Source organism: Puma concolor, chromosome B4, assembly GCF_028749965.1.
Source record: "Puma concolor isolate L17-30 chromosome B4, mPumCon1.1.hap2, whole genome shotgun sequence".
Taxonomy (NCBI): Eukaryota; Metazoa; Chordata; class Mammalia; order Carnivora; family Felidae; genus Puma; species Puma concolor.
In genome coordinates, this window is record NC_141673.1 from 105,297,699 (window position 1) to 105,325,448 (window position 27,750).

The 27,750-nt window shown below is 41.1% G+C and overlaps 1 protein-coding gene, 1 long non-coding RNA gene and 1 pseudogene across 2 annotated transcripts in view; 2 read left to right on the forward strand and 1 right to left on the reverse strand.

Annotated features, from left to right (window-relative positions):
* LOC112867338 (maestro heat-like repeat-containing protein family member 1) overlaps nucleotides 1-27,750 on the forward strand; it is a 115,746-nt gene that overhangs the window by 74,674 nt on the left and 13,322 nt on the right. Inside the window, exons 26-36 of the mRNA XM_086714328.1 lie at nucleotides 19,118-19,222; nucleotides 19,881-20,016; nucleotides 20,472-20,569; nucleotides 21,125-21,274; nucleotides 22,378-22,532; nucleotides 22,776-22,911; nucleotides 23,521-23,714; nucleotides 24,593-24,730; nucleotides 24,919-25,036; nucleotides 25,458-25,598; nucleotides 25,964-26,137. Coding sequence (XP_086570454.1) covers nucleotides 19,118-19,222; nucleotides 19,881-20,016; nucleotides 20,472-20,569; nucleotides 21,125-21,274; nucleotides 22,378-22,532; nucleotides 22,776-22,911; nucleotides 23,521-23,714; nucleotides 24,593-24,730; nucleotides 24,919-25,036; nucleotides 25,458-25,598; nucleotides 25,964-26,137 — 1,545 coding nt within the window. The remainder of the gene's footprint in view (nucleotides 1-19,117; nucleotides 19,223-19,880; nucleotides 20,017-20,471; nucleotides 20,570-21,124; nucleotides 21,275-22,377; nucleotides 22,533-22,775; nucleotides 22,912-23,520; nucleotides 23,715-24,592; nucleotides 24,731-24,918; nucleotides 25,037-25,457; nucleotides 25,599-25,963; nucleotides 26,138-27,750) is intronic.
* LOC112867430 (heterogeneous nuclear ribonucleoprotein A1 pseudogene) lies at nucleotides 5,599-7,279 on the forward strand (annotated as a pseudogene).
* LOC147579393 (uncharacterized) overlaps nucleotides 21,169-27,750 on the reverse strand; it is a 30,122-nt gene continuing 23,540 nt past the window's right edge. The window contains exon 3 of the long non-coding RNA XR_015253881.1: nucleotides 21,169-21,239. This is a non-coding gene — a long non-coding RNA (uncharacterized LOC147579393). The remainder of the gene's footprint in view (nucleotides 21,240-27,750) is intronic.

Sequence of the window (27,750 nt, forward strand, 5' to 3'; positions counted from 1 at the left end):
GTAGCAAAAAATAGTACATATAGTCCCTTGAATGCTTTACTCTGCTTCCCCTAATGGTGACATCGTATATAACAGTAATAACTATCAAAACCAGGGAATTGTCGGTATATTACTGCTTGACTACAGACTTTACTCAGTTTTGGCCAGTTTTTACACATACTTATTTGTGTCTTCTATGAGATTTGATCTCACGTATAAATTGTGAAACCACCACCACCACCATCATGATATACGATGTTCCCTCACTAAAAGAAACTCTTGTACTGCCGCTTTATAGTCACATCTTCTCCCGCTTTGTCCCTGTTCCCTGGAAACCATTAATCTGTTTTCCATCTCTGTAATTTTGTCATTTTGAGGATGTTAAGCACATGGAATCAAATAGTATATAAAATTTTATGAGATTGCCTTCTTTCATTTAGCTTAATGCTCTTAAGATCCTTTAAGTTGTTGTCTGCATCATTAGTTTATTCCTTTTTATTGCTGAGTAGTATTCCGTGGTATGGATACTAGAGTTTGTTTAGCCGTTCACCCATTGAAAGACATTTGGGTAGTTTCCAGTTTTTGACAATTATGAAAAAAACTCCTGTAAATATTCATGTACAGTCTTTTGTGTGAATATACATTTTCACTGTTTGGGATAAATATTCCAGAGTGTAATTGCTGAGTCATGGTGAGTACATGTTTAGTCTTATCTGAAAATTACCAAACTATTTCTCAGAGTGACTGAACCATTTTATGTTTTTACCAACAATGTATGAGATGTGTAGTTTCTTCCCATCCTTGCTGGAAAATAAAGTCCTTGGTATAATTTTTAAATTTTACCTCACTGTGGTTTTAATTTATGTTTCCCTTATGGCTAATGATGTTGAACATATTTTCATGTGCATATTTGCTATATACATCTTTGGTGAAATGTCAGTTCATGTCTTTTGCCCATTTTCCAATGGGATTGTTTTCTTACTGTTGAGTTTTGAGAGTTGTTTATATATTTTAGATAAAAGTCCCTTGTCATATCTATGGTTTGCTATGTGTAGCTTGTCTTTTCATTCTCTTGACAGGGTCTTTCACAGAGCAAAAATTCTAAATTTTAAAAAAAAATTTTTTTAACGTTTATTTATTTTTGAGACAGAGAGAGACAGAGCATGAATGGGAGAGGGGCAGAGAGAGAGGGAGACACAGAATCGGAAGCAGGCTCCAGGCTCTGAGCCATCAGCCCAGAGCCCGTCGCAGGGCTCGAACTCACGGACCGTGAGATCGTGACCTGAGCCAAGTCGGACGCTTAACCGACTGAGCCACCCAGGCGCCCCCCAAAATTCTAAATTTTGATGAAGTCCATTTTATATTTTTTTCTCTGTGGAATCATGACTGGTGTCATGTCTAAGAACTAGGTCATGAATATTTTCTTCCATGTTTTCTTCTAACAGCTTTTTAGTTTTACATTTTACTTTAAATCTATGATCCATTTTGAATTAATTTTTGTATAATGTATGAGCTTTAGGTTGAAGTTCAATTTTTTTGCACATGAAAGTTCAGTTCTTCTAATGCTATCCTTTATATATTGAATTGCCTTTACATGTTTGTCACAATCAATTGGCCATATTTGCATAGATCTATTTCTGGACTCTGTATTCTGTTCTATTAACTTCTGTGTCTATTCCTTTACCAATACCACATTGTCTTGATTAATCTAGCTTCAGAGTAAGTCTTAAAATTGTATAATGTAATTTCTCTTTCTTCTTCTTTTTACCTTTGCATATTAATTTAGAATCAGCTTGTCTATATCTATAAAACATCCTGCTGGATTTTTATAGAGTTGCATTACATCTATAGATTCATTGGGAAAAATGGAAAGCTTTATTATGTTGAGTCTTCTAATCCATGAACATGTTATGTCTCTTTATTTATTAGATCTTCTTTTTCAATCACTAGCATTTTGTAGTTTTCAGCATGAAGAACCTGTATATACCTAAGTATTTCATTCTGAGGAGATACTGTAATTGCAACTATTTAAAATTTTTAGTTTTCAATTGTTCATTGTTAGCATATAGAAATTCAGTTGAGTTTTGAATACTGACTTGTATTCTAGAACTTTTTTGGTATATGGATTCCTTGGAGTTCTCTATGTAGAAATCATCTTGTTTATAAATAGGCACAATTTTATTTCTTCATTTCAAATCTTATACCTTTTATTTCACTTTCATGCCTTATTGCACTAGCTAGGACTTCCAGTATGACATTGAATAGGAGTGCTAAGAGTAGACATCCTTGCCTTATTCCTAGTCTTGGTGGGAAGGCATTCACTTATACACTACTAAGTATGATATTTGCTATAGATTTTTTTTGTAGGTGCCATTTATGAAGTTAGGAAGTTTGCTTCTGTTCCTAGTTTGCTGAAAAATTTTAGTATGAATAGATGCTGAATTCTGTGAAATTCTCTTTCTGTATCAATTGATATGATCATGTTGATTTTCTTCTTTAGACTATTAATATAGAAGATTAGATTGATTTTCAAGTGTTGAAGCAGTCTTGTGTTCCCAGAATAAATTGCATTTTGTCATGGTGTATTATTTTTTTTTGTATTTTGTTGAATTTAATTTGCTAATATTTTGTTGAGAATTTTTGTATCTATGTTCCTGAGGGACAGACTTATGGTTTTACTTTTTTGTTGTCTTTGTCTGATTTTGTTATCAATTTAAGATTGGCCTCATAAAATGAGCTAGGTAGTGCATCTTCTTCTATCTTATGGAAGAGACTATGTATAATCTATGTTATTTCCTTTTTAAGTATTTGGTAGAATTCACCATTGAAAACATCTTGACTTAGAGATTTCTTTTTTGGGGAAGTATTTAAACTATGCATTCAATTTAAAAAATAGTTTTGGACTATTCAGGTTATCTGTTTCATTTTTGGGAGTTTTAGTTTTTGAAAAATTGGTCCATTTCCATTTCATCTAAATTATTGAATTTATGTGAGAGTTGTTTGTAATATTCTCTTATTATGCTCTTAATGTGAACTTTCTTTCATTATTGTGCCTTTTCTCTTTTTACTTCTGTCCATATTTCTAGAAGTTTATCAGTTTTATTGCCCTCCTTGAAGAACCACTTTTTGTTTCATTTTTTCTCTATTAATTTTCTTCATATCTTTATGTTTTTGTTTATGATTTTATTCTTTGATGCTATTATCTGTAGTATTTTCTTCCTTCTGTTAGCTTTGAATTTATTTCACTTTATCTAGGTTTTTTTTTAAGTAGAAACTTAGATTTTTAATTTGAAACCTTTCTCCTTTTGATTTTATTTTAACTTAGTATAGTTATCATACATTGTTATAATAGTTTCAGGTATACAATATAGTGATTCACTTCTATATGTTACTCAGTTCTCATCAAGAGAAGTATACTCTTAATTCCCTTCACTTGTTTCACCCATCCCCCCACTCACCTCTCCTCTGGTGTGCATCTGTTTGTTCTCTATAGCTAAGAGTCTGCTATTTGGTTTATCTCTCTTTTTTCCTTTGCTCATTTTGTTTCTTAAAGTCCATGTATGAGTGAAATCATATGGTATTTACCTTTCTCTGACTGACTTAATTTGGTTAGTATTATACACTCTAGATCATCCATGTTGTTACAGATAGCAAGATTTCATTCTTTTTTACAGCTGAATAATATTTCATTGTGTGTGTGTGTGTATACACACATACATATACATATACATATACATATACATATACGTATACATATACATATACATATACATGTACATTTTCTGTATCCACTCATCTATTGATGGACACTTGGGCTATGTCCATAATTTGGCTATTGTAAATAATACTGTAATAAATATAAGGGTGTATATATCCTTTTGCATTAGTGTTTTTGTAATTTGGGGGTAAATACCCAGTTGTAATTACTGGATTGTAGGTTAGTTCTAGTTTTAGTTTTTTGAGGAATCTTCATATTGTTTCCCACAGTGGCTACCTCCATTTGCATTCCTACCAACAGTACTTGAGAGTTCCTTTCTTCACCAACACTTGTTGTCTCTAGTCTTTTTTTTTTTAATTTTTAAAAATATGTATTTATTTTTGAGAGAGAGAGAATGAGCAGGTGAGAGGCAGAGAGAGGGAGACATAGAATCCGAAGCAGGCTCCAGGCCCTGAGCTGTCAGCATAGAGCCGATGAGGGGCTCAAACTCAGGAATCGTGAGATCATGACCTGAGCCCAAGTTGGACACTTAACTGACTGAGCCACCCAGGCACCCCTTGTCTTTTTGATTTGAGTCATTTTGACAGGTGTGAGGTAATATCTCATCGTAGTTTTAAGTTGCATTTCACTAATGATGAGTGATTTGAGCATCTTTTCATGTGTCTGTTGGCCATCTGCATGTTTTCTTTGGGGAAATGTCTGTTCATGTCTTCTGCCCAGTTTTCATTGGATTATTTGTTTTTTGTATGTATCAAGTTGTATAAGTTCTTTATAAATTTTGGAGACTAACCTTTTATCAGATATGTAATTTGCAAATGTCTTCTCCCATTCCACAAGTTGCCTTTTAGTTTTCTTGATTGTTTCCTTTGCTGTGGAGAAGGTTGTTTTGTTTTGTTTTGTTTTGTTTTTTTGTTTTGCTTTGTTTTGTTTTGTTGGTATAGTCCCAATAGCTTAATTTTGCTTTGGTTTCCATTGCCTCAGGAGACATATCTAGAAAAATATTGTAATAGCTGACGTCAGAGACATTACTACTAGTACTCTCTTCTAGGATTTTTGTGATTCAGGTCTCACATTTAGGTCCTTAACCCATTTTGAGTTTATTTTTATATATGGTATAAGAAAGTGGTCCAGTTTCATTCTTTTCCACATTGCTCTCCAGTTTTCCCAATACCATTTGTTGAAAAGACTGTCTTTTCCCTATTGCATATTCTTTTCTCCTTCGTCAAAGATTAATTAACTGTATAACTGTGGGCTTATCTCTGGGCTTTCTATTCTCTTTTGTTGATCTATGTGTCTATTTTTGTGCCTGTACCATACTGTTTTGATAACTACAGCTTTGTAGTATAACTTGAAATCTGAAATTAAGATACTTCAATTTTTATTTTTCTTTTTCAAGCATGCTTTGGCTATTTGGCATCTTTTGTGGTTTGATATAAATTTCAGGATTCTTTGTTTTAGTTCTGTGAAAAATGCTGTTAGTGTTTGATAGGGATTGCATTAAATCTATAGATTGCTTTGAATAGTATGGACATTTTAACAATGTTGGTTCTTCCAATACATAAGCATAGAATATCTTTCCATATGTTTGTGTTGTTTTTAATTTCTTTCATCTGTATTTTATAGTTTTCAGAGTACAGGTCTTTTACCTCCTTGGATAAGTTTATTCTTCGGTATTTTATTATTTTTGGTGCAATTGTAAATGTGAGTTTTTCTTAATTTCTCCTTCTGATGCTTCATTGTTAGTGTATAGAAATGCAATGGATTTCTGTACATTGATTTTGTATTCTGCAGCCTTACTGGATTCATTTATCAGTTCTAGTAGGGTTTTTTTTTTTTTTTGGTAGAGTCTTAAGGGTTTTCTATATACAGTATCATGTCATCTGCAAATAGTGAAACTTTTATTCCTTTTTTTTTTTGTCTGATTGTTGTGATTATGACATCTAGTAGTTATGTTGAATGAAAGTGGTGAGAGCAGACATCCTTGTCTTGTTTCTGATGTTAAGGGAAAACTAGTTTTTTACCATTGCATATGATGTTAGCCGTGGATTTTTCAATTATGTTGACATATGTTCCCTCTAAACCTACTTTGTTGAAGGTTTTTGTCATGAATGGATGTTATACTTTGTCAAATGCTTTGTCTGCATCTGTTGAAATGATCATATGGTTTTTATCCTTTTTCTTGTTGATGTGATGTATCACACTGATTAATTTGCAAATATTGGGAGTAAGCATTGTTGAAGTCTCCCCTCCCACCACCATCATATCTAAGTCAGTCTCCCAAAGAGCCTGAACAGCTGCAGAAGCTTTTCATCAGAGGTTTGAGCTTTGAAACAGCTGATGAGTGTCTGAGGAGCCATTTTGAGCATTGGGAACACTTATGGACTGTGTGGTAAGGAGAGGCCCAAACACCAAGAGCTCCAGAAGCTTTGGGTTTGTCACATATGCCACTGTGGAAGAGGTGGATGCAGCCATGAATGTGAGGCCACACAAGGTGGATGGAAGAGTTGTAGAACCAAAGAAGGCTGTCTCAAGAGAAGATTCTCAAAGACCTGGTGCCCACTTAACTGTGAAAAAGATTTTTGTGGGTGGCATTAAAGAAGACACTGAAGAACATCATCTAAGAGATTATTTTGAACAGTATCGGAAAATTGAAGTGATTGAAATCATGACTGACTGAAGCAGTGGCAAAGAGAGAGGCTTTGCTTTTGTAACCTTTGATGACCATGACCCTGTAGACAAGATTGTCATTCAAAAATACCATATTGTGAATGGCCACAACTTTGAAGTAAGGGAAGCTCTATCTAAGCAAGAGGTGGCTAGTGCTTCATCCAGCCAAAGAGGTCAGAGTAGTTCTGGAAACTTTGGTGGTGGTTGTGGAGGTGGTTTTGGTGGGAATGACAACGTTATGGGTGAGGTGGCTTTGGTGGCAGTAGAGATGGTGGTGGATATGGTGGCAGTGGGGATGGCTATAATGGATTTGGTAATGATGGAAGCAACTTTGGAGGTGGTGGAAGCTATAATGATTTTGGCAATTGCAACAATCAATCTTCAACTTTTGGACCCATGAAAGGAGGAAGTTTTGGAGGCAGAAGCTCTGGCCCCTGTGGTGGTGGAGGCCAATACTTTGCCAAACCACAAAACCAAGGTGGCTATGGTGGTTCCAGCAGCAGTGGTAGCTATGATAGTGGCAGAAGGTTTTAATTACTTCCAGAAAATAAAGCTTAGCAGGAGAGGAGAGCCAGAGAAGTGACAAGGAAGCTACAGGTTACAACAGATTTGTGAACTCAGCCAAACATAGTGATGGCAGGGCCTAGCTGCTATAAAGCAGACATGCTTTAGACAAATTCATGTGTATGGACAAAAAACTCAAGGACTGTATTTGTGACTAATTGTATAACAGGTTATCTTAGTTTCTGTTCTGTGGAAAGTAAAAGGATTCAAAACAAAGAGTTTTAATGTAGATTTTTTTTGTACTCATGCTGCTGATTGCTAAATGTAATTGTCTGATCATGATGCTGAATAAATGTATCTTATTGAAAACATGTTTTTGCAAATATTGAACCATCCTTGCATCATGGGACTAAATCCCACTTGATCATAGTGAATGATTTTTTTTTTTAATTTTTTTTTTTTCAACGTTTATTTATTTTTGGGACAGAGAGAGACAGAGCATGAACGGGGGAGGGGCAGAGAGAGAGGGAGACACAGAATCGGAAACAGGCTCCAGGCTCTGAGCCATCAGCCCAGAGCCCGACGCAGGGCTCGAACTCCCGGACCGCGAGATTGTGACCTGGCTGAAGTCGGACGCTTAACCGACTGCGCCACCCAGGCGCCCCGTGAATGATTTTTTTCAATGTATTGCTGGATTCAGTTTGCTAATATTTGTTGAGGATCTTTGCATCTATATTCAGAGATACTGGCCTGTAGTTCTTTTTTTTTTTTTTTTTTTTTTTTTTGTAGTCGTTTTGGTATCTGTAATGCTGGCCTCATGTAATAAATTTGGAAATTTTCCTTTCTCTTCTATTTTTTGGAATATTTTCTTTTTTTCAACGTTTATTTATTTTTGGGACAGAGAGAGACAGAGCATGAACGGGGGAGGGTCAGAGAGAGAGGGAGACACAGAATCGGAAACAGGCTCCAGGCTCTGAGCCATCAGCCCAGAGCCTGATGCGGGGCTCGAATTCACGGACCGCGAGATCGTGACCTGGCTGAAGTCGGACGCTTAACCGACTGCGCCACCCAGGCGCCCCTGGAATATTTTCTTTAAATGTTTGGTAGAATTCACCTGTGAGGCCATTTGGCCTGGACTTTCATTTGTTAGGGGTTTTTGATTACTGATTCAATATCATTGCTGGTAATCGGTCTGTTCAAACTTTCTGTTTCTTCCTGATTCAGTTTTGGGAGTTACATGTTTCTAGGAATTTATCCATTTCTTCTAAGGTGTCCAATTTGTTGGCATATAATTTTTCATAATATTCTTTTACAGTCCTTTGTATTTCTGTGGTGTTGGTTGTTATTTCTCCTCTGATTTTGTTTGAGTTCTCTCTCTTAAAAACTTTTTGCCTCAAAAAACTAAAAATAGAAATACCCTATGATCTAACAATTGCACTATTAGTTTTTTACCCAAAGGATAAAAAATATACAGATTCGAAGGGGTACGTGCACCCCAATGTTTATAGCAGCATTATCAACAGTAGCCAAACTATGGAGAGAGCCCAAATTTCCATCAATTGATGAATGGATAAAGAAGATGTGGTGTACACACACACACACACACACACACACACAATGGAATATTACTCAACCATCAAAAAGAATGAAATTTTGCCATTTGCAAAGACATGGATGGACCTTGAATGTATTATGCTAAGTGAAATAAGTCAATCAGGTAAAGACAAATAGCATATGATTTCACTTGTGTGTAATTTCAGAAACAACACAGATGAACACGTGGAAAGGAGGGAAGAGAGAAGAGGGAAACAAACCACAAAGACTCTTTTTTAAAAAAGATTTTTTAAATGTGGTTTTTGAGAGAGACAGAGACAGAATGCGAGTGGGTTAGGGGCAGAGAGAGGGAGACATAGAATCCGAAGTGGACTCCAGGCTCTGAGCTGTCAGCACAGAGCCTGACATGGGGCTTGAACTCACGAGCTGTGAGATCATGACCTGAGCCGAAGTCAGATGGTCAACCGACTGAGCCACCCAGGCGCTCCTAAGAGACTCTTAATGATAGAGAACAAACTGAGGGTTGATGGAGGGAGGTGGGTAGAAGATGGGCTAGATGGGTGATGGGTATTAAGGAGGGCACTTGTTGTGATGAGCACTGTGTGTTGTATGTAAGTGATGAATCACTGAATTTTACTCCTGAAACCAACATTGCACTGTATGCTAGCTAAAACTTAAATTGAAAAACATTAAAAAATTTTTTTTATGAATCTGGTTAAAAGTTGATCAATTTTGTTGATCTTGTCAAAGAGCTAGATCCTGGTTTCACTGATCTGTTCTACTGGTTTTTTTTTTTTTTTTTTTATATTTCATTTATTTCTACTCTAATCTTTATAGTTCCTTCCCTCTACTGGTTTTGGGGTTTGGTTTGTTCTTTTTCTAGCTTATTTAGGTGTAAGGTTAGGTTGTTTATTTGAGATTTTTTTTCTTGCTTCTTGAGGTAGGTCTGTATTGATATAAATTTCCCTCTTAGAATAGTTTTTGCTGCATCCCAAAGATTTTGGGCCATTGTATTTTCATTTTCATTTGTCTCCATGTGTTTGCTGATTTTCTCTGTGATTTCTTGGTTGAATCATTCATTGTTTAGTAGCATGTTATTTAAATTCTATGTATTTGTGCTCTTTCCAGATTTTTTCTTGAGGTTGCATTACAGTCAGAAAAGATGCATGGTAGGACTTCAATCTTTTTGAATTTGTTCACGCTTATTTGGTGGCCTAATATGTTATCTATTCTGGGGAGTGTTCAATGTGCACTTGAAAAGAATGTGTATTCTTATGTTTTAGGATGGAATGTTCTTTTTAAAAATGTTTATTTATTTTTGAGAGAGAGCGTGTGCACAAGCAGGGGAGGGACAGAGAGAAAGGGAGACAGAGGATCCAAGCAGACTCCTCACTGTCAGTGCAGAGCCTGATGTGGGGCTCAAACTCATGAACTGTGAGATTATGACCTGAGCTGAAGTCAGACGCTTAACTGACTGAGCCACCCAAGTGCCCCTGGAATGTTCTGAATACATCTATTAAATCCATCTTGTCCAGTGTGTCATTCAAAGCCATTGTTTACTTGTTGATTTTGTGTTTGGATGATCTGTTCATTGATATATGTGGGGTGTTAAGGTTCCCTACTATTATTGTATTACTAGTGATTACTTCCTTTATGTTTGTTATTAACAGTTTTATGTATTTGGGTGCTTTCATGTTGGGTGCATGACTATTTACAATTGTTATATCTTCTTGTTGGATTGTCCCCTTTGTGATTATATAGTGTCCTTCTTTGCCTCTTGTTACAATCTTTGTTTTAAAGTCTATTTTGTGCGCACAGGCACGCGCACACACACACACACACACACACACATAAAAGAGTCTAATTTGTGCAATATGAGTATGCTACTCTGGCTTTTGTTTCACATCCATTTACATAATAAATGTTTCTCCATCTTTTCACTTTCAGTCTGTATCTGCATTTGTCTTTAGGTCTGAAATGAGTCTCAAGCCTCCTATAGGCAGCATGCAGATTGCTCTTGTTTTTTTTTTTTAATTTTATTTTTAACGTTTATTTATTTTTGAGACAGAGAGTGACACAGCATGAACGGGGGAGGGTCAGAGAGAGAGGGAGACACAGAATCCGAAGCAGGCTCCAGGCTCTGAGCTGTTGGCACAGAGCCCGACGTGGGGCTTGAACTCACAGACCGTGAAATCATGACCTGAGCTAAAGTTGGGCGCCCAACCGACTGAGCCACCCAGGCGCCCCTACTCTTGTTTTTTTAACCATTCTATCACCTTATATCTTTGATTGGAGCACTTAGTTCATTTATATTCAAAGTAATTATTGATAGTTATGTACTTATTGTCATTTGTTACTTGTTTTATGGTTGTTTTTGTAGTTCTTCTCTGTTCCTTTCTTTTGCTTTCTTCTCTCATAATAAGTTGGCTTTCTTTAGTGGTATACTTGGATTCTTTTCTCCTTATTTTTGCATATCTATTACTGGTTTTTGATTTGTGGTTACCATTAGATTTGTATATAACATCTGCATATAGCAGTCTATATTAAGTTGTTGGTTGCTTAAGTTTGAACCTATTCTTTACTGCTTTCCCCGCCATGCTTTAGGTGTATGGTGTCATATTTAGCATCCTTTTATTTTGTGAGTCCCTTGACTGATTTACAGATATACTCTTTTTTTCAAATATACTTATTTTTACAGCTTTTGTGTTTCTTACTTTTCTTGATCTTACTTATGATCTTTCCTTTTCACTCAAAGAGTCTACTTTAACATTTCTTGTGGGGCTGGTTTAGTGGTCATGAATTCCTTTAACTTTTTTTTGTCTGGAAAATGATCTCTCCTTCTATTCTGAATGATAGCCTTGCTGGATAGAGCATTCTTGGCTGCAGATCTTTTCCTCTCAGCATTTTTAATATATCATGCCACTTCCTTCTGGCCTACAAAGTTTCTGCTGAAAACTACTCTGATAGCTTTATAGGGTTTCCCTTGTATGTTACTTTTCTTGTCTATTGCTGTTTTAAAAATTCTCTCTTTACCACTACTTTTGCCATTTTAATTACTATGTATCTTGGTGTGTACCTCCTTGGGTTGATTTTGTTGAGGGATCTCTGTGCCTCCTCGATCTGGATTTCTGTTTCTTTCCCTGGATTTGGTAAGTTTTCAGCTATTAATTTATTCAAATGAATTTTCTTCCCCCCTTTCTCTCTCTTTTCTTTCTGAGATTACTATAATACAAATGTTATTACATTTGATGTTGTCACTGAGTTCCTTTATTCTATTTTCATTTTGTATAATTTTTTTCCCCTCTTACCCATTTGTACTGATTATTTTTCATCATTCTGTCCTCCAGGTCACCAATTTTATTCTGCTTCCCCTAGTCTGCTATTAAATACACTCTAGTGTATTTTTAATTTCATCTATGATGTTATTCATCTCTAATTACTTCTCTTTTATTTCTTTATGAAAGGTCTCACTGATGTCTTCCACTCTTTTCTCAAGTCTAGTGAGTATCTTTATGAGCATTGCTTTAAATTCTCTATCAGGCATATTACCTATCTCCATTTTTCTTTGGTCTCTTTCTGTAATTATGTCCTGTTCTTTAATTTGGGACATATTTCTCTGTCTCTTCATTTGTATATAACTCGCTGTGTCTGTTTCTGTGTTAGGAAAGTCAGCTACATCTCCTGCTCTTGAAAGTAGTAGTCTTATGAAGAAGAGGTCCTGTAGTGCCCTGAGGTGCAACATCTCCTGTTCACCAGAACCTGGTGCTTCAAGGGTGTCTCCTATGTGTGATGTGTGCACCCGACTATTGTGGCTGAGTCACTCTTGCCTTCAATCCAATCATCTGCAGTGGCTTTCTTTGCTTGTTGAAGGCAGAGTTTGGTCCCTGTGTGGTTACTGTATCAGTCTGGGGCCAACTTGGGCTTCAGCTGAGTTAGAGCAGACATTTTCCAGAAATACAATAGCACCAAACTGCAAGGCACTTTCCCTGGGTTGTCCCTAAGAAGGTTTTATTGGTGGGCAGGGCCTGTAGTTAGATGGGCTAACCATTAGCCCCCAACCCATTGCTGGGATAGTAGTTTGATTGGTGTGTCTGGTTATCTTTCCCTCTTCCTAGGGCAGGAGTCACTTTGGAGTGGTGGTGGTCCCTGTTGGGGCTGCTTGCACACTGCTAGGCTTGTGGCTCTGCTTTGGATAGGCTCAGGGCAAGAGCATATTGGAGGGGGTGGATCTGCAATGTGTTTTGGGACAGGAAGTGCAGTGTTAGCAAGGTTTGTGTGCTGGTCCTCTGGGGGAGGGGTCCCACAGTGCAGGGACTAGGGCAGGCCTGGCTGGAGAGGATGGATCTGCAGATGTGAGAGGGGCAGTGTAGGATTCATGGTATTAGCAAGTTAGGTAGAGATTTGGTGCTGCCTTGGTTCCCACAGATGGCTGTGTGTTTATGCTGGGGCATGGGCACCTGCCAGCTCCTTTTTGTTCTTGGAGGAGCTTCCCAACAATCTCTGTCCCTCCAGGACATACTCTGAGATTAGTAAACAACTTTCCCTGCCATATGCCCCAGATGTTTTTCAAACTGCTCCTTCTATGCTGTATCTCTGAAGGGCTGTTTTTTTGTGCTGTCTCTTTAAGGGCAGGGACTCAGTTTCCTCTCACCCTCTCAGCTCTCCCAGAGCCAAGCCTGCTGATGTATGTATAAAATTCCAGGTTTTGAGTCTGCTGGATTCATCAGTAAGAACTGATGAAATTTGGCCCCTCTGGTTTTCACAGCCAAATGTTAAAGGGATTTGTCTTCACTGTGTGGGCTTCCCAGATCGATAGACTATTTCTCTCCCCTGCCTGTGCCTATGAGCCTCTCGGCAGACAGTCCCCCAGCTCTGTTTAGCTCCTCACCACCTCTCTCCCCTTCCTACCCTCTTCTCTACATTTAGTTTTTGGAGTTTGTTCTGCCAGCCTTCAGGTCATTTTCTAGGTTATTTACACTGAGGTGAGTGTTATCTAGTTGTATTTGTGAAACGAGGTGAGCCATCTTCCCAGCAATCCTCTAAAATATACCTCCAGGGGGGCGCCTGGGTGGCGCAGTCGGTTAAGCGTCCGACTTCAGCCAGGTCACGATCTCACGGTCCGTGAGTTCCAGCCCCGCGTCAGGCTCTGGGCTGATGGCTCAGAGCCTGGAGCCTGTTTCTGATTCTGTGTCTCCCTCTCTCTCTGCCCCTCCCCCATTCATGCTCTGTCTCTCTCTGTCCCAAAAAGTAAATAAACGTTGAAAAAAAATTAAAAAAAAAATAAAATAAAATATACCTCCAGGAAGAAGGGAACACAGGACTTCAACTGCTGGGAAGGAAGGGGACACTTGGAGGCTAAGGATCAGGCCACCTATACTTCCTCCTGCAGTGGAGATGGTACAGAAATCCAGTGTATGAGCCACTTCAGTCACCCCTTTCTCCTTTTTTATTTAAAAAAAATTTTTTTAACGTTTATTTATTTTTGAGACAGAGAGAGACAGAGCATGAACGGGGGAGGGTCAGAGAGAGGGAAACACAGAATCTGAAACAGGCTCCAGGCTCTGAGCTGTCAGCACAGAGCCCGACGCGGGGCTCAAACTCATGGACCACGAGATCATGACCTGAGCCGAAGTTGGCCGCTTAACCGACTGAGCCACCCAGGTGCCCCTTTTCTCCTTTTTTAATATAAACATTCAGTTTTCTAAATTTCCCTCTAAGCACTACTTTCGCAGCATCCTGTACATTTTAATATATACCTCCAATATCATTTCAGTTCAAAATATTTTGTAATCTCTCTCAAAACTTCTTCTTTGGCCAATGGATTATTTAGAAGCGTGTTATTTTCAAATGTTTGGAGAATTTTCTATTCTCTTGTGGTTATTGATTTCTGGTCTAATTCCTTTATGGTTAAGACATACTTTTTACATGATTTTACTTTTTTTTTTCGGATAGAAAACTTTCTTTTCCCTAGCAACACTTTGCTTATTTATCACCTAATTAATAGCACAAGAATCACAGTAATTTGAGTTGACAATATTGCCAAGTACAGATCATGCTGCAGGGTTCAATCATATGCATTGTTAAACCTTGCTAATTACACATTTATGTAAAAGATAATTCATGCAAGATGTATTCTTTAGAATGTGCCCTGTTGGAACTTTGGAGAAGTACATTATGGAAACATCTGTTAGTGGCCATAAAATTGCTTAACAATAACTGGCATTCACTTAGCTTCTTCCATTTTGGTGTCGTTAGTGCATTACATATAAATCAGAATGAGTCTACTTCATTTTAGTGTAAATTCATCCCTCCATTCCACCACACAGAGTTTTTGTTTGTAATCCAGCAGGATAGCTACAAAGTTACTATGATACTTAGCAACTCAAAGAAATGAAAAAAATATCAATTTGTTTGATAAGTTTGAAAGGCAATGTATCCTTTTTATTATATACCACAAGGTCGGACTCCTTTGAAATTTCCAAAGGGTGTTGTTGTTGTTCTTCTTCTTCTTTTTAATGTTTATTTATTTTTAAGAGATAGAGCATGAGCGAGGGAGGGGCAGAGAGAGAGGGAGACACAGAATCTGAAGCAGGCTCCAGGCTCTGAGCTGTCAGCACACAGCCCGATGCTGGGCTCGAACCCACAAACCATGAGATCGTGACTTGGGCCGAAGTTGGATGCTTAACCAACTGAGCCACCCAGGTGCCCCCAAAGGGTGCTCTTCTGATTAGAATATATTATTTCTGGGAGACTGATTTCAGTTTTTAAATTTTTATTTATTTATTTTTAATGTTTATTTGTTTTTGAGTGAGAGAGAGAGAAAGAGACAGAGTGTGAGTGGGGGAGGGGCAGAGAGAGAGGGAGACACAGAATCTGAAGCAGGCTCCAGGCTCCACACTGTCAGCACAGAGCCTGATGGGGGACTCGAACTCACAAGCCATGAGATCATGACCTGAGCTGAAGTTGGACAATCAACTGAGCCACCCAGGTGCCCCTTATTTCAATTTTTTAAAAGTTTTTATTTAAGTTCCAGTTAGGGGCTCCTGGATGGTTCAGTCAGTTAAGCGTCCAACTCTTGGTTTTAGCTCAGGTCATGATCTCACAGTTCGTATGTTTAAGCCCCATATCAGGCTCTGCACTGTCAGTGAGAAGCCTTCTTGGGATTCTCTTTCTCTCTGCCCCTCCCCTTTTCTCCCTCCCTCTCTCTCAGAATAAATAAATACACTGTAAAATAAAATAAAACAAATTCCAATTAGTTAACACACAGTATAGTATCAGTTTTAGGTGTACAATATAGTGATTCAACACTTCCATACAACACCCAGTGCTCTTCACAGCAAATGCCTCCTTAATCCTCATCACCTGTTTTACCCATCTCTGTATCCACCTCCCCTCTGGTAACCATCAGTGTGTTTCTTGGTTTGCCTCCCTCTCTCTTTTTTTCCTTTTTGTTTATTTGGTTTTTAAAATTCCACATATGAGTGAAATCATATAGTATTTGTCTTTCTCTGACTTGCTTATTTCACTTAGCATAATACTCTCTAGCTCTATCCATGTTGTTGCAAATGGCAAGATTTAATTTATAAAAGGAAGGATAAAACCATATGATCCTCTTAATAGATGCAGAAAAAGCATATGACAAAGCACAAACTCATTCATGATAAAAACTCTCAACAAAGTAGGTTTACAGGGAACATACCTCAATATAATAACGGCCATACATGAAAATCCACAGCTAACATTACTCCGTGGTAACAAACTGAAAGCTTTCCCTCTAAGATCAGGGATATCACAAGGATATCCACCCGCACCACTTTTATTCAACATAGTATGGAAGTCCTAGCCACAGCAGAGAGGCAAAAGAAATAAAAAGCATCCAATTTGGGAAGGAAGAAGTAAAATTTTCACTATTTGCAGATGAAATGATACTATATATGGAAATCCTTAAAGACCTCACCAAAATAAAATACTAGAACTGATAAATGAATTCAGCAAAATTACAGGACACAAAATTAATATACAGAAATCAGTTGCATTTCTATATACTAATAAGAAAGTAGCAGAAAGAGAAATTAAGTAAACAATCTCACTTACAATTGCAGTAAAAATAATAAAATATTTAGGAAAAAACGTAACCAAGGAGGTGAAAGGCCTGTACTCTGAAAACTATAAAACACTGATGAAAGAAAGTAATTTCATTTCTTGGTGTCATTAAACATTCACACATCCCAATCAGTTGGTTTGTCTCTCTTATTTTTTTTAATGTTTATTTTTAAGAGAGAGAGAGGGAGACACAGAATCTGAAGCAGGCTCTAGGCTCCAGGCTCCACACTGTCAGCACAGAGCCCAACATGGGGCTGGAACCCATGAACCGCATGAGACCATGACCTGAGCCGAAGTTGGACACTTAACTGACTGAGCCACCATGCGCCCCTGTCTCTTAATTCTTTTAATCTATATATTGTCCTTCAATCATTTTTTTCCTTGAAATTTATTTGTTGAAGAAACCTAGTTATTTGTTCTCTAAATTTTCCACATTCTGGGTTGTCCTAATTACATCTTTTTGGGGCCACTTAATAAACTCCTCTGTCTAAATCTGTCCTATAAATTGTGAGACCTAGAATCTGTTAGATTCTAATTGTAATTGTTGGATCTAGATCATGAACCTGATCAATTTTTGGCAAGATTACTTCACAAGTAGTGTTGTCTTCTTCTATCAGCAGCCACATGATGTCTTGTGGTGTTTAGAGCTTTTGATGATCACTGCTTAGATTCACTAATGGCTGAGAACTGGTGACATTCTTTAAAAAAAAAAAAGACCTTGTTATTGAGATATCACTTGCTATGATAAAGTGTACAAGTCTTAAGTGTACACTTAGATACATTCTTACATATATACATATATACATGTATATATGTATATATGTTTGTATATATATGTATGTATCTGTGTAAATATCAGATCAGGATATAGAACATGTCCAAGACCCCCAAAAGTTTCCTCTCCCAGTGAATAAGCACTGATAACCACTATTCTGACTTCTATCACCATAGATTAGTTTAGCTTGTTCTTTAAACTTCACATAAATGAAATTTTATAGTATGCACTTTTTTTTGTCTATATCATTTTGCTTCAACATTTTATCTGTGAGATTCACTCATGTTGTTACATGTAGCATCAGATCATTTTTTATTGCTATGTAGTAGTCCACTGAGTCAATATACTTCTATTATTTTTGCAAAGTGATGACACTGTAATTCTATCATTGCTTGTTTATTTTTACCTGGAATTCTTCTATAAAGAGAAATCGACTTTATAAGCTGTTTGGTTACTTTGAGGTATAGCTCATATAGGAAAGACAAGATAAATGCTGGTTTCCCTTCATTAGCTGTCAAGGTAATGTAAGTATTTATTTCCTAGTCATCCAAAGATAACTAGTGAGGGTTATTTCTCTAGTATCATATAAATTTAAAATGAATTAAAATTTTTTTAATGTTTATTTTATTTTTGACAGAGAGAGACAGAGCATGAGCAGGGGAGGGGCAGAGAGAGAGGGAGACACAGAATCCGAAGCAGGCTCCAGGCTCTGAGCTGTCAGCACAGAGCCCAACACCGGGCTCAAACTCAGAGACTGCGAGATCATAACCTGAGCCGAAGTCGGACGCTCAACCGACTGAGCCACCCAGGCGCCCCTAAAATGGATTTTTAAATGCTTCATATGTTTTGATCAATTACAACTATTATTCTTATGGATGCTTAAATTGTCCCTTCTTTGGTCAATGGGAGCCTCTTCAGGTTAGCTCCTGAATCCCTCTAATATAATGCCAATAGTCTTTCATGGCTTCCTTGCTCTCCAGTATATTATCTTGTATATTTCCTGTCTCATTCCTGGGATAAACTGTTTCTCCAATGACCAATGATTCCTCTTAGTGAAAAATGGTATTTAGAGACCACAGTCTTGGCACGGGGCTATTTCATCAGAGTCTGGCTGCAAGGAAGACTTGCAGATCTCCCACTAGAATTCTTCCAATCTTCAAGAAGAATGTTGTTTTCTTATCAATGCAGCATCAGTATTCTCTTCCATTGCTTGTAGATTTTTCATCTGTTGCCCTTCTTTTTTTTAGTTATAAATTGCTGTTTGTTTAGTTCCATTAATATCAGATTGATTATTGTAGATTGACAATGCGTCTTTGGATCGGTGGTATTTTGGGTCCATAATTTACCAATAGTGATACACTGACATACTATGTTTCAAATAGGAATCATCCATAATTATATTTCTCAAGCAAGTTTATACATAATTCAGCTAGGAATCTGTGAATATAGTGACTCTTTTTTGTTACTACCAAGTTCTCTTTCTATTGAAGACTGGGAAAACATTATTGGGGGACCCTGGGGGACACTGACCCCCATTGAAATGAATAATAGTCAATATAATTTGAGAGCCACTGATTTAATTTGAAAAAAAGGAGGTGTTAAATGAGGGTGTTTCTAGCACTTAGATAAGGTAAATTGGGGGCTGGAGGTATGAGGGCTTCTGGTGCCAGAGCCACATATAACCTGCCTGATAGCAAAAGAAGTCCTGTTCTCAGAAGTCTTGTCCTGATCCTGTGCAGAAGCCAGGTTCAGGTTACATTTCTACCCTCCAGAATACAGCTTAACAGGTCTCTCCCTTCATTCTCTTCTTCCTCTAGCATCTGAACATATGGCTGAATTCCCAGAACGACAATGAGAGGGAACGGGCCATGTGGTGTGCTGCCCGTATTCTTGGCTTCACTGCAAAATGGAACAACTTTGGAGTGAGCAGAAGCCTGCCCTGGAGCGTGGGCCCTCATCTCTACCCTTATGTCAAACTTGGTCACATATTACCTAGCCTCAATTACTCACCCTCACCCCACCTTCTCTCTTTCCTCCCTTTGTCTTTTTCCCTGTCCACCAATTCAATTCCATTTCACTTGGTTCAGTTTGATTCCAGCTATCTCAACAAGCAGTTACTGAATACTCACCAGGCACCATGCTAAGCGTTACAGTGGATACATAGATGACCAAGACAGTTTTTCTATTTTCATGGATCTTATAGTCCACTGGGGAGAGAAGCATGCATAGAACAAACTTAAATAGAAGGCAATTATGAAAGTACAAACCAAATCTAGGAGGAATAAAAGATCAAAACACAAATGAAGTGTAAGTGAAGGGAAAGCTTCATAGAGGAGGAGACATTTGAGCTAGGCCTGAACAATGAGTACAATATCAAGGGGCAAAGAAGAGGGACAGTGTAAGTTCATTCCAAAACTATGATCCCACAATTTTTTAATAGCTATAACCCACCTGTCTAATTTCATTCCCGTTAACCTCACCTAGTCTTTCATATCTCTCCTGAATCCCCGCCTCCTCTCGTTTCAACTCAGCCTAAGGGAATGGCTGGGTTAACTTGTGACTTCCTGCTCTCCTCTCCAGGTGGAGATCAAGTTCTCTCGGTTGGGGTGCTTGGTAAGGCTGCTGGCCATGCGCTGCCAGGACCCAGTGGACAACATCTGCTTCCTGTCTTCACAGGCAGTCTACAATCTCTACCGTATCCTCCTGCTGCAAAAGCGTAGGGAGAATCTCCTCTTTTCACTTCTGCTCTGGCCTCCCATTTAGGTTTGGCCATCCACCCACATACTGTTCTGGAAGAGTGAGAGCTAGGAAGTTACCTGAGCAACCTCATTTCCAATGAGGAACCTGCCCCTTAGACATCTACCTATACCCTCTTGGGACAAAATAGCTACTCAGGAAACAGTTCTTTTGAATTAGTTTCTCCCCCTCTGGCTGAGCACCATACTCTGACCCTATTCTGTCTCTGCTCTGAGGCAGGCAACATGGGGGTTCCTTTGACATTAGCTCTCACCTTTCCTTATCTTACAGCCCATTCCCCTTCCCCATGGGATAAACATCTCCCCAAGCTGATTTAGTGCAGTAGGTGGTTTGGGTTGGGCAGATGGGAACCTAAGGGGAACCTAAGACACCTTTCGAGTGTCTGAGGGGTGGGGTCGGGTGTCTTTGTTTCAGAGATGCAAAGGAAAAAACAGGGCTTATGGGAAGAAGAGGGCAAGAGTGAAGTCTATAGTGCCAACGTGTTCTATAACAACACCTTTGAGATTGCCAAGGTGAGAAGGCAGGGCCAGAGACAAACTGGGAAGAGCCTGGACCTCTAACCTACATCATATTTTAGATTCCTGCGGTGGGACTCCTTTATTCCATCCCCTTTCCCATTCCATTGCTGATTGTGAACTTTTACTTTGGGGAAATTTTCAACATGCTACAGTATGCTCCCTCTTAAGCATCATGGGTCCTAATCCTTCTTTCTTACCTGTCACCCAGAAGCGTTTGCTTCACACTAATGATGCTTTTTGTAGACTCAGCCCATGCCTCAAACACATGTCATTAAGGATCTTGGTCTCAGCCCTTCTTTCCCAGCACTCTGCCCCTGACCTGTGAGCCCCTCGGTGCATCTGAGGTCAGTGTTTTCTCCCTCCCATTCCCAAAGACTCTATTCCCAGTGAAAGGGTCTTCTAGGAGCTAGGCAGACAGCACAGGCCTAGGACAAAAGCACATCATGTTCCCAAGAGAAGGTCTCTCCTCCTACCCCAACCAGGAAGGATGGCACAGGCTACCTCAAGCAGGAGGCCCTGGGTGCAGGCGGCCTGATGCCACCCTTACAGGCATTTGCAGAGTACTTCACCGAGATGCAGCTCACCCACCTGGTGCTGACGGCCATGGAGGGTCTGACTGACAGCAAGGCCACGGTGTCTCTGGCAGCAGCCCAGCTGATGAGTGCTGTCATGAAAGAACGGGGCAGAGATATGATAAAGGTAGTGTGGTGCTGTGGTGGGAGCTCTGTCATGCACGCCAGGAGCCTGGGCTCTCTGCTGGCTCTATTCCAAACCAGCTGAAGGGCCTTGGGGAGTCTCTTTCCTCGTAGGCCTTAATTCACTCACCTCTAACATGTAGGCTTGGGCTGGATTTACTCTGTGGTCCCACTGAGCTCGGACATCTGTAATTCTGAGCTCAGGGCTGGTTCTTCAGAGAAAGACAACCACAAGCAGTGGTGTGGGCAGCTGCAGGGCCTAGTGGCTGAAGCACAAGGAAGCATTGAAGGGGGGATTCACTCTGATTCCCAGGGAGGGGGGGGTCAGGGGGCTTAGATTTCTGTGAAGGTAAGGTTGTGGATTGCAAACTAGCAAGCTCAAGGAATGACTGACCTTTGAGCACATTTTCTTTCAGGATAATGTGTACAAACAGGAAGGTTTTGCCTAAAAATCCACATTTCCCGCCTCATTGAGAAAAACTTTTAAATGAGGTCACATAGGGCAATTCTTTGAGTGGCCACTGTCCCTTTTATATATGGCATGGGCTCTCTAGACCTTCCTATCTCTGAATCCCCTGACACCTATTGCCTTCACTCACTTATGTGGCTTGCCTGGCCTAGGTGCCAGAAATGGAAGGATACTTCTGAGGGGGTCCTTGAGGTATTACAATAAAACGGACTTGGCAGCGGGCCATAAACTAGGAATCTAAGGGCCAGATGAGAGTCTATGGTACCCCCACATCCAATGCCAACTGTTCCTGCAGTTTCAGGGGTTTCAAGTTGATCTCAGTGGGGAGAAGAAGCCCTGAAGGGTGTATAGGGCTTTTGTCTCCCTCCCAGAGCCTTTTGTGTCTCCTGAGTAACCTCGGAGTAACTCTCTGGACTTTGGGCTGTGGGCAGACATCTGTCCTAGTGGACATTGGTGCCAGCTTCTGGAGTTCCTTTTGTCACTCCTGCTGGTCCAGCCTCTGGCACCCTAGAATTCTGCCTTAAGAGTCACTGGCAGGATTGCAAGTAGCCCCTTGAGTCAGGGAGTTGGTAGGTAGGAAGGAAGGGGGAAGGTAGCAAGGAAACACTTGCTGAGACTCTTTTGGCTCTTCCCTATAGATTGAAGAAATTGTGGAGGGGATTGTGGGACGGCTCAACTTACAGCTGGAGCCCAACACGAAGGAGGAGACAATGCGGGCCATGTGCTTGCTGGCTGGCAACAACACCCACAGGGTTGTGCCCATGCTGCTCAACAAGACCCTGCCTTGGGACAGGTACCCCTCTCATGGCCCGGGAACACAGTCTCCAGCCCAGTACACCCTCCCCTGCCTCAGCCCAAGCCCAGCCCAAAAATCAATGCATTGGGATGCTTTCTCTTTGACACCAATCACACTTCCTGTCTGCGTTCTCTGGCCAAGTCTAGACCCTGAGAACTGGCCCTTCAAAGGCCCAAGACCAGGCTAATCCTAGGAGCTTGGTCACCAGGGCCTGTGACATAGCTGCCCCTGGTCCCGCAGAACCAATCTGGCCCTTTGGAAGGCATTTGGCACCCGGCGAGAGACCACAATCAGCGTCCTGCAGCTGCTCATAGGCATCCTGGAAAAGCTCCACTCCAGAGAGGAATCTAGGGAGATGGCCTTCCAGCCTGTGGCGGTCAGCATGGGAGCAGGGGAGCCGAGAACTTCCTGTTCTGGGACTTGGGGGCAGAGCTGAAGGTCAAGAGCTGCAGGGTGGGAGCAGGTCTTAGAGGAGCAATCACTAATACTGTACATTCGATTTACACTTGTACCCCCTCTTGGTACCTGTATATCTAAGAACTGCATGTTGCAGAGAGAGCAGGGATTGATCCCATTTTATGGACAAGGAAACTGATGTTTAAAGCTAAGCAGCTTTCTCTGTCTCCTGATTCTGGGGCTGGTACTCCTTTTCCCAGGGCCTGGGGTGTGGCATGGGGGTTAGAGGCAGAAGAGGTTTGGTTGCCAGGGATGGACAAAGTATTCCCCAAATCCTTTTCTCCTAAAAATGTTAGAGTTGCTTCCAATTTTGTTTTTGATGTCAAGAGAGTGAAGAGAAAGCAGATTACCTGTGTGTGGCCCCCTTATTTTCCTAGGGAAGAGTGGTGGGCTTTCAGTTCTTAGATGCTTCTTATAAGCCTGAGTCAGAGTGAGCTGTGCCCTTTGGGCAGTGATAGGGAGGGCAGGGTGTGGGACTCAGTGTGTGGGGCTGTGGGACCATTTTATGTCTTCATCCACCATCTGCCAGGTGACATGTGCTTTGTGTGAGATGCTGTCAGGGTCCCTGTGCCAGGAGGCTGTCCAGGAGCTCTACCCCCGGCTGTTGCTGGCTATACTGCATCATCTCTACTGGGTGATTGAACAAAACGTCCCCCAGAAGATGGTGGTCTACAACAGGGAGGAGGGCCCAGGCCGCAAAAGCAAGCCCTTTGATCCTACTGGGTAAGCCCAACAGCCTTGTGACAGACAGCTGGGACTAGTCCATTCCAGAGGGCCCTGGACAACTGGATGCTGGCCCCCTAGGAATGCCAAGGAAGAGAACAGAAGAGCGGAGACAGAATACGGGTGTGCGTACTGTGGTCACATGTGCTAGAATATTCTCACATATTTTCAAGCTTCTCATTTATCATCTTCTTGTATGCATTCTTCAGCTGATTCACTCAGTAGTTCATGTCCATATTCATAACTGCCCATGAAGAGATTCAACTAGATGGTAGGTGGTAGGGCAAGCCCGCATCTTTGTCATTCTCTCCATGCTGTTGTGGCATTCGAATCTGGATGACCTTTGACTTGGCTTTGTCACTAGCTTTGCTGTCTTGCACAAGTCACAACTGGGAGTTCTGTTTTCTCATTTCAAAAATGGGGGCTGGACTCCTAAATACGTGGTTGTCATGCTTTTTTTTTTTTCTTTTAAACCTCAGGACATTCTATCCATATGGAATCTTATATAAAATGAGAACAAATAAAACCAAAACCAAATAAAACCACATACTGATTAGGTGGGTGTGGAGTTGAAGAGATATCCTAACCCCATTCTGTGCCCCAGAGAGCAGAATTGGAAAACCATAGCACTCAGATATCTCTATAGTCTCTTTCATAGGACTCTGTGGTTAGATGAGGGCCAGAGTTGAGGGAGTGGATGGGCATTTGGAAATGGCTTTCACAGAGCCATTGATTCTTGTCAGCAGGAAAGGAGAACCCAGCTACCCAAGCAGGAAACTGTCTCCTGGTTTGCAAGCACAGGATGCAGACCGGGGCATAATGCCTTGTTCATCCTTCTCTCCCTTTCTTTTCACACACCCAATGGTGGTGACCTTCAGTTGTGCCTTGGAGGTAGTGAAGCTGGTGTTCGTGGCAGCTGCATATGAAGGAGTGGTGGTCCATGCAAATCAGCATCACTGCTGGGACCTTCTGTCCAGCCCCAAGTTTTACTACATAGGGATCATGGACCTGACAAGGTGAGGCTATTTCCCCAGTAACCCTGGTACTGCTCTAGTGCCAGCCTTTAGTGGCCCCTTCCCCACCTCCCAATCCTTTGGTCTCCTGCCTTCGTGTCTTCCCTGTTCCATGCATGCTGGTCCCTTGCCACCTGCCCCCCCCCCCCCCCCGCCACCAGCAACTCTTGGCTTCCTGTGTCCCACCCCAGTGGCATTGTGAAGAACTGTGAACCTGCCATCCTGCATCGAATCCTCAACCTCATCAGGAACATCCTCTATAGCTCCAACTATCACAGGAGGATTCTGGCCAGGACTTTCTATGCACAGGTGAAGCGTGGGGAAAGGTCCACAGCCTGAGCCATTCATATCCTGGGCTGAGGAACATTTAACGGAAATGTTAAATAACTAGCCCCAGAAAGAGAAAGGATAATCTTAAGTCATTTAAAGTGGGGTCCCTTCTCTGGCACTTCAGGTGCCTGGTTAAAGGAGGCAGGAAAGCCTGAGGAGGGGGCCAGCGGCTTGTGCTCCAGAATGATCCATGGATCCTAGCACTTGACTCAAACTTCAAACCTTTTCAGCATTATCCTCTACCTCCTAAACTTAGTCTCCACCCCGTGTATACAGATCTACCACTGTGCTCAACTGGACACACACATTACCTGAGTATGGGATCTAAGGGAGGACTGAGGGAGTACTGGGTACTTATAACCTTTTCTCCATCCATAGCTGTGTCTCCTCATACCCACAGCTGCTCTGGCACCGATCAGTGGCTCAGACTGTGGGGCAAGACTTTTTGGGCAATCTAATCAAGTGGACCAACGAGCCCAACATCATTATGAAAGAAGTTGGGCTCCGTGGAATCAGTAACCTCGCATTGCACCCAGGACAAGTAAGAGTGGGGAGGACCCAATGGGAATCGAGTGCTACTCCCTGAAGAATTGGGCTTACCTCTTCAGCCCAATTCTTCTTCTCCCTGAAGAATTGGGCTTACCTCTTGGTTCTCTTAGTTACCCAGGGCATAGTACATTCCCCAACCTCTCATCCAAGGACAGCACAACATCCAGTTTGTAGACTTACATAGACTGGCCATCAGACCTCCTAAACCCTGTGAACACCAGCCTTCTACTTCCTGGGCACATCTGGCCCTCAGATTCCCCATGTCTGTTCCTCTTAGGCAGTGTTTTCTAAAACTCCTGTCCCTAGGGTGTTGCAGGATCCTCAGGTGGTGAGTGATCTCTGCCTTCTTCCAAATAGTCAGAATCTCTGAAGAGCCAGGTTCCATTCTTGCGAGACTTCCTGAAGAATGAGGCACGAGTGACAATGCAGGCAGTAAAGAGCCTACGGAACATCATCTGCTTTGGGAAGCAACAGAACACCAAGGTGGTATTTTGCAGCATCTCCAAGCAGCTGCGTCCACTCATCAATGATGTACGGGCCAAAGTTCCTAGGATCAGTTGGAAACAGTATGGGCTGGGACTGAGGATGAGCCCTGGAAACTGAGCGGAGGGTACTGGGGCAGGGCTGTGGGACTGTGGCAGAAGGCTGAAGTCACCAAGGGGTAGCAAAAAGGATACTTGGCTACCTGAAGCCATGCATAGGGTTGTCCCCAGTGCATTCTCCATTACAGACAGACCTAGCACACAGTTATCTACCCATTCTCTCACCAGGAGCCACTGAAGGAGAAAAAAAAAATGGCACCCTGCTATGAAATTGGTTCTGGAGTGAAGTGTGGGGAGACAAGTCACAACTTTACCCTTCTCCCAGATAACACAGGAACCTTAGAATGCTAGGAACCTTGTCAAAAGGACTCAAAGGCTCAGGAATCTGAACTGCCTACACCAATACCAATCCATTTCACATCTCGGCCTGGGACCTGGACTGTTGTCTGTCCTGTAGTTCAGTTTTCAAAGTCTATGGTATGTGGTTTAGGGTCAGATCTATGCATGGAGTGAACACAGGAGTTCATAAACAACTTTATAGGGTCACTCTCCCTAGCTCCTCCCTCTCTGTGACCTCCCTGGTTTTACAGTTCTTTGGGGCTCCCTTTTTCCAGTTGTCTCACAAGAAAGCTGGTACTTTAGTTACTCTGCAGTGCCAGGCACCTCTATGTGCCCACAACGGGGCCAAGTGGCATGATGGCAGAGGAAATAAAGCAATGGGGGCTTATCCATCCTCTTGGGGTCTCAGCTCCTTCAGATGGAGAGTAAGCTTCCCCTCCCTCAGAGTTTTGGCTCCTATAGACTCCCATGGGGCTTGTTTTGGAACTGTAACATGAGAGAATCAAGGGAAGAAAAAGAAACTTCGTGCATTAAGTAGAGGGCTTCTCTTGGAGCTGTCTGCCCAGGGTGCTTGCTTCCCAGTTTCTGGTTTCCTTGTGGGCCAGCCAGGGAGACCAGCTGGTATGAACAGATGTGCCCCTCAGCTATTGAGACTGGTGGCATCCTCCTACCCCCACAGTAGCTGGAGCGTCAGGAACCTCTTCATCTTTGGCTTCTGGGAATCTCTCTTACTTCCTTAAAGCTTAGCTATACATTAAAAAATTTAGGGGGGGTAGGGGCACCTGGGTGGCTCAGTCAGTTGAGCGTCTGACTTCAGCTCAGGTCATGATCTCGCAGTTCCTGAGTTTGAGCCCCACGTTGGGCTCTGTGCTGACAGCTCAGAGCCTGGAGCCTGCTTCGAATTCTGGGTCTCCCTCTCTCTCTGCCCCTCCCCCACTCATGCTCGCTCTCTCTCTCTCTCTCTCTCTGAAAAAATAAATAAACATTAAAAAATTTTTTAAAAATTTTGGGGGTATTTATTATCTAGCATTTAAAGGCATTTATAGTGGTAAAGTTATCAGGTTATCTTTTCTCCCATATTGCTAGAATGCAAAGTTGAGATTTATGGTCTAATCAAGAAATAGTAAACGGTTATCATGTACACAATGACAACCTGCCAGAATGAAAAGAACACTGACCCTCGGGTCATAGGATCTGGGTTCCTGGTGCTGCTTTTATGATTCACTTAGCCAGAGGAACTTAGGTAAATCTCTGTTGTTTTAC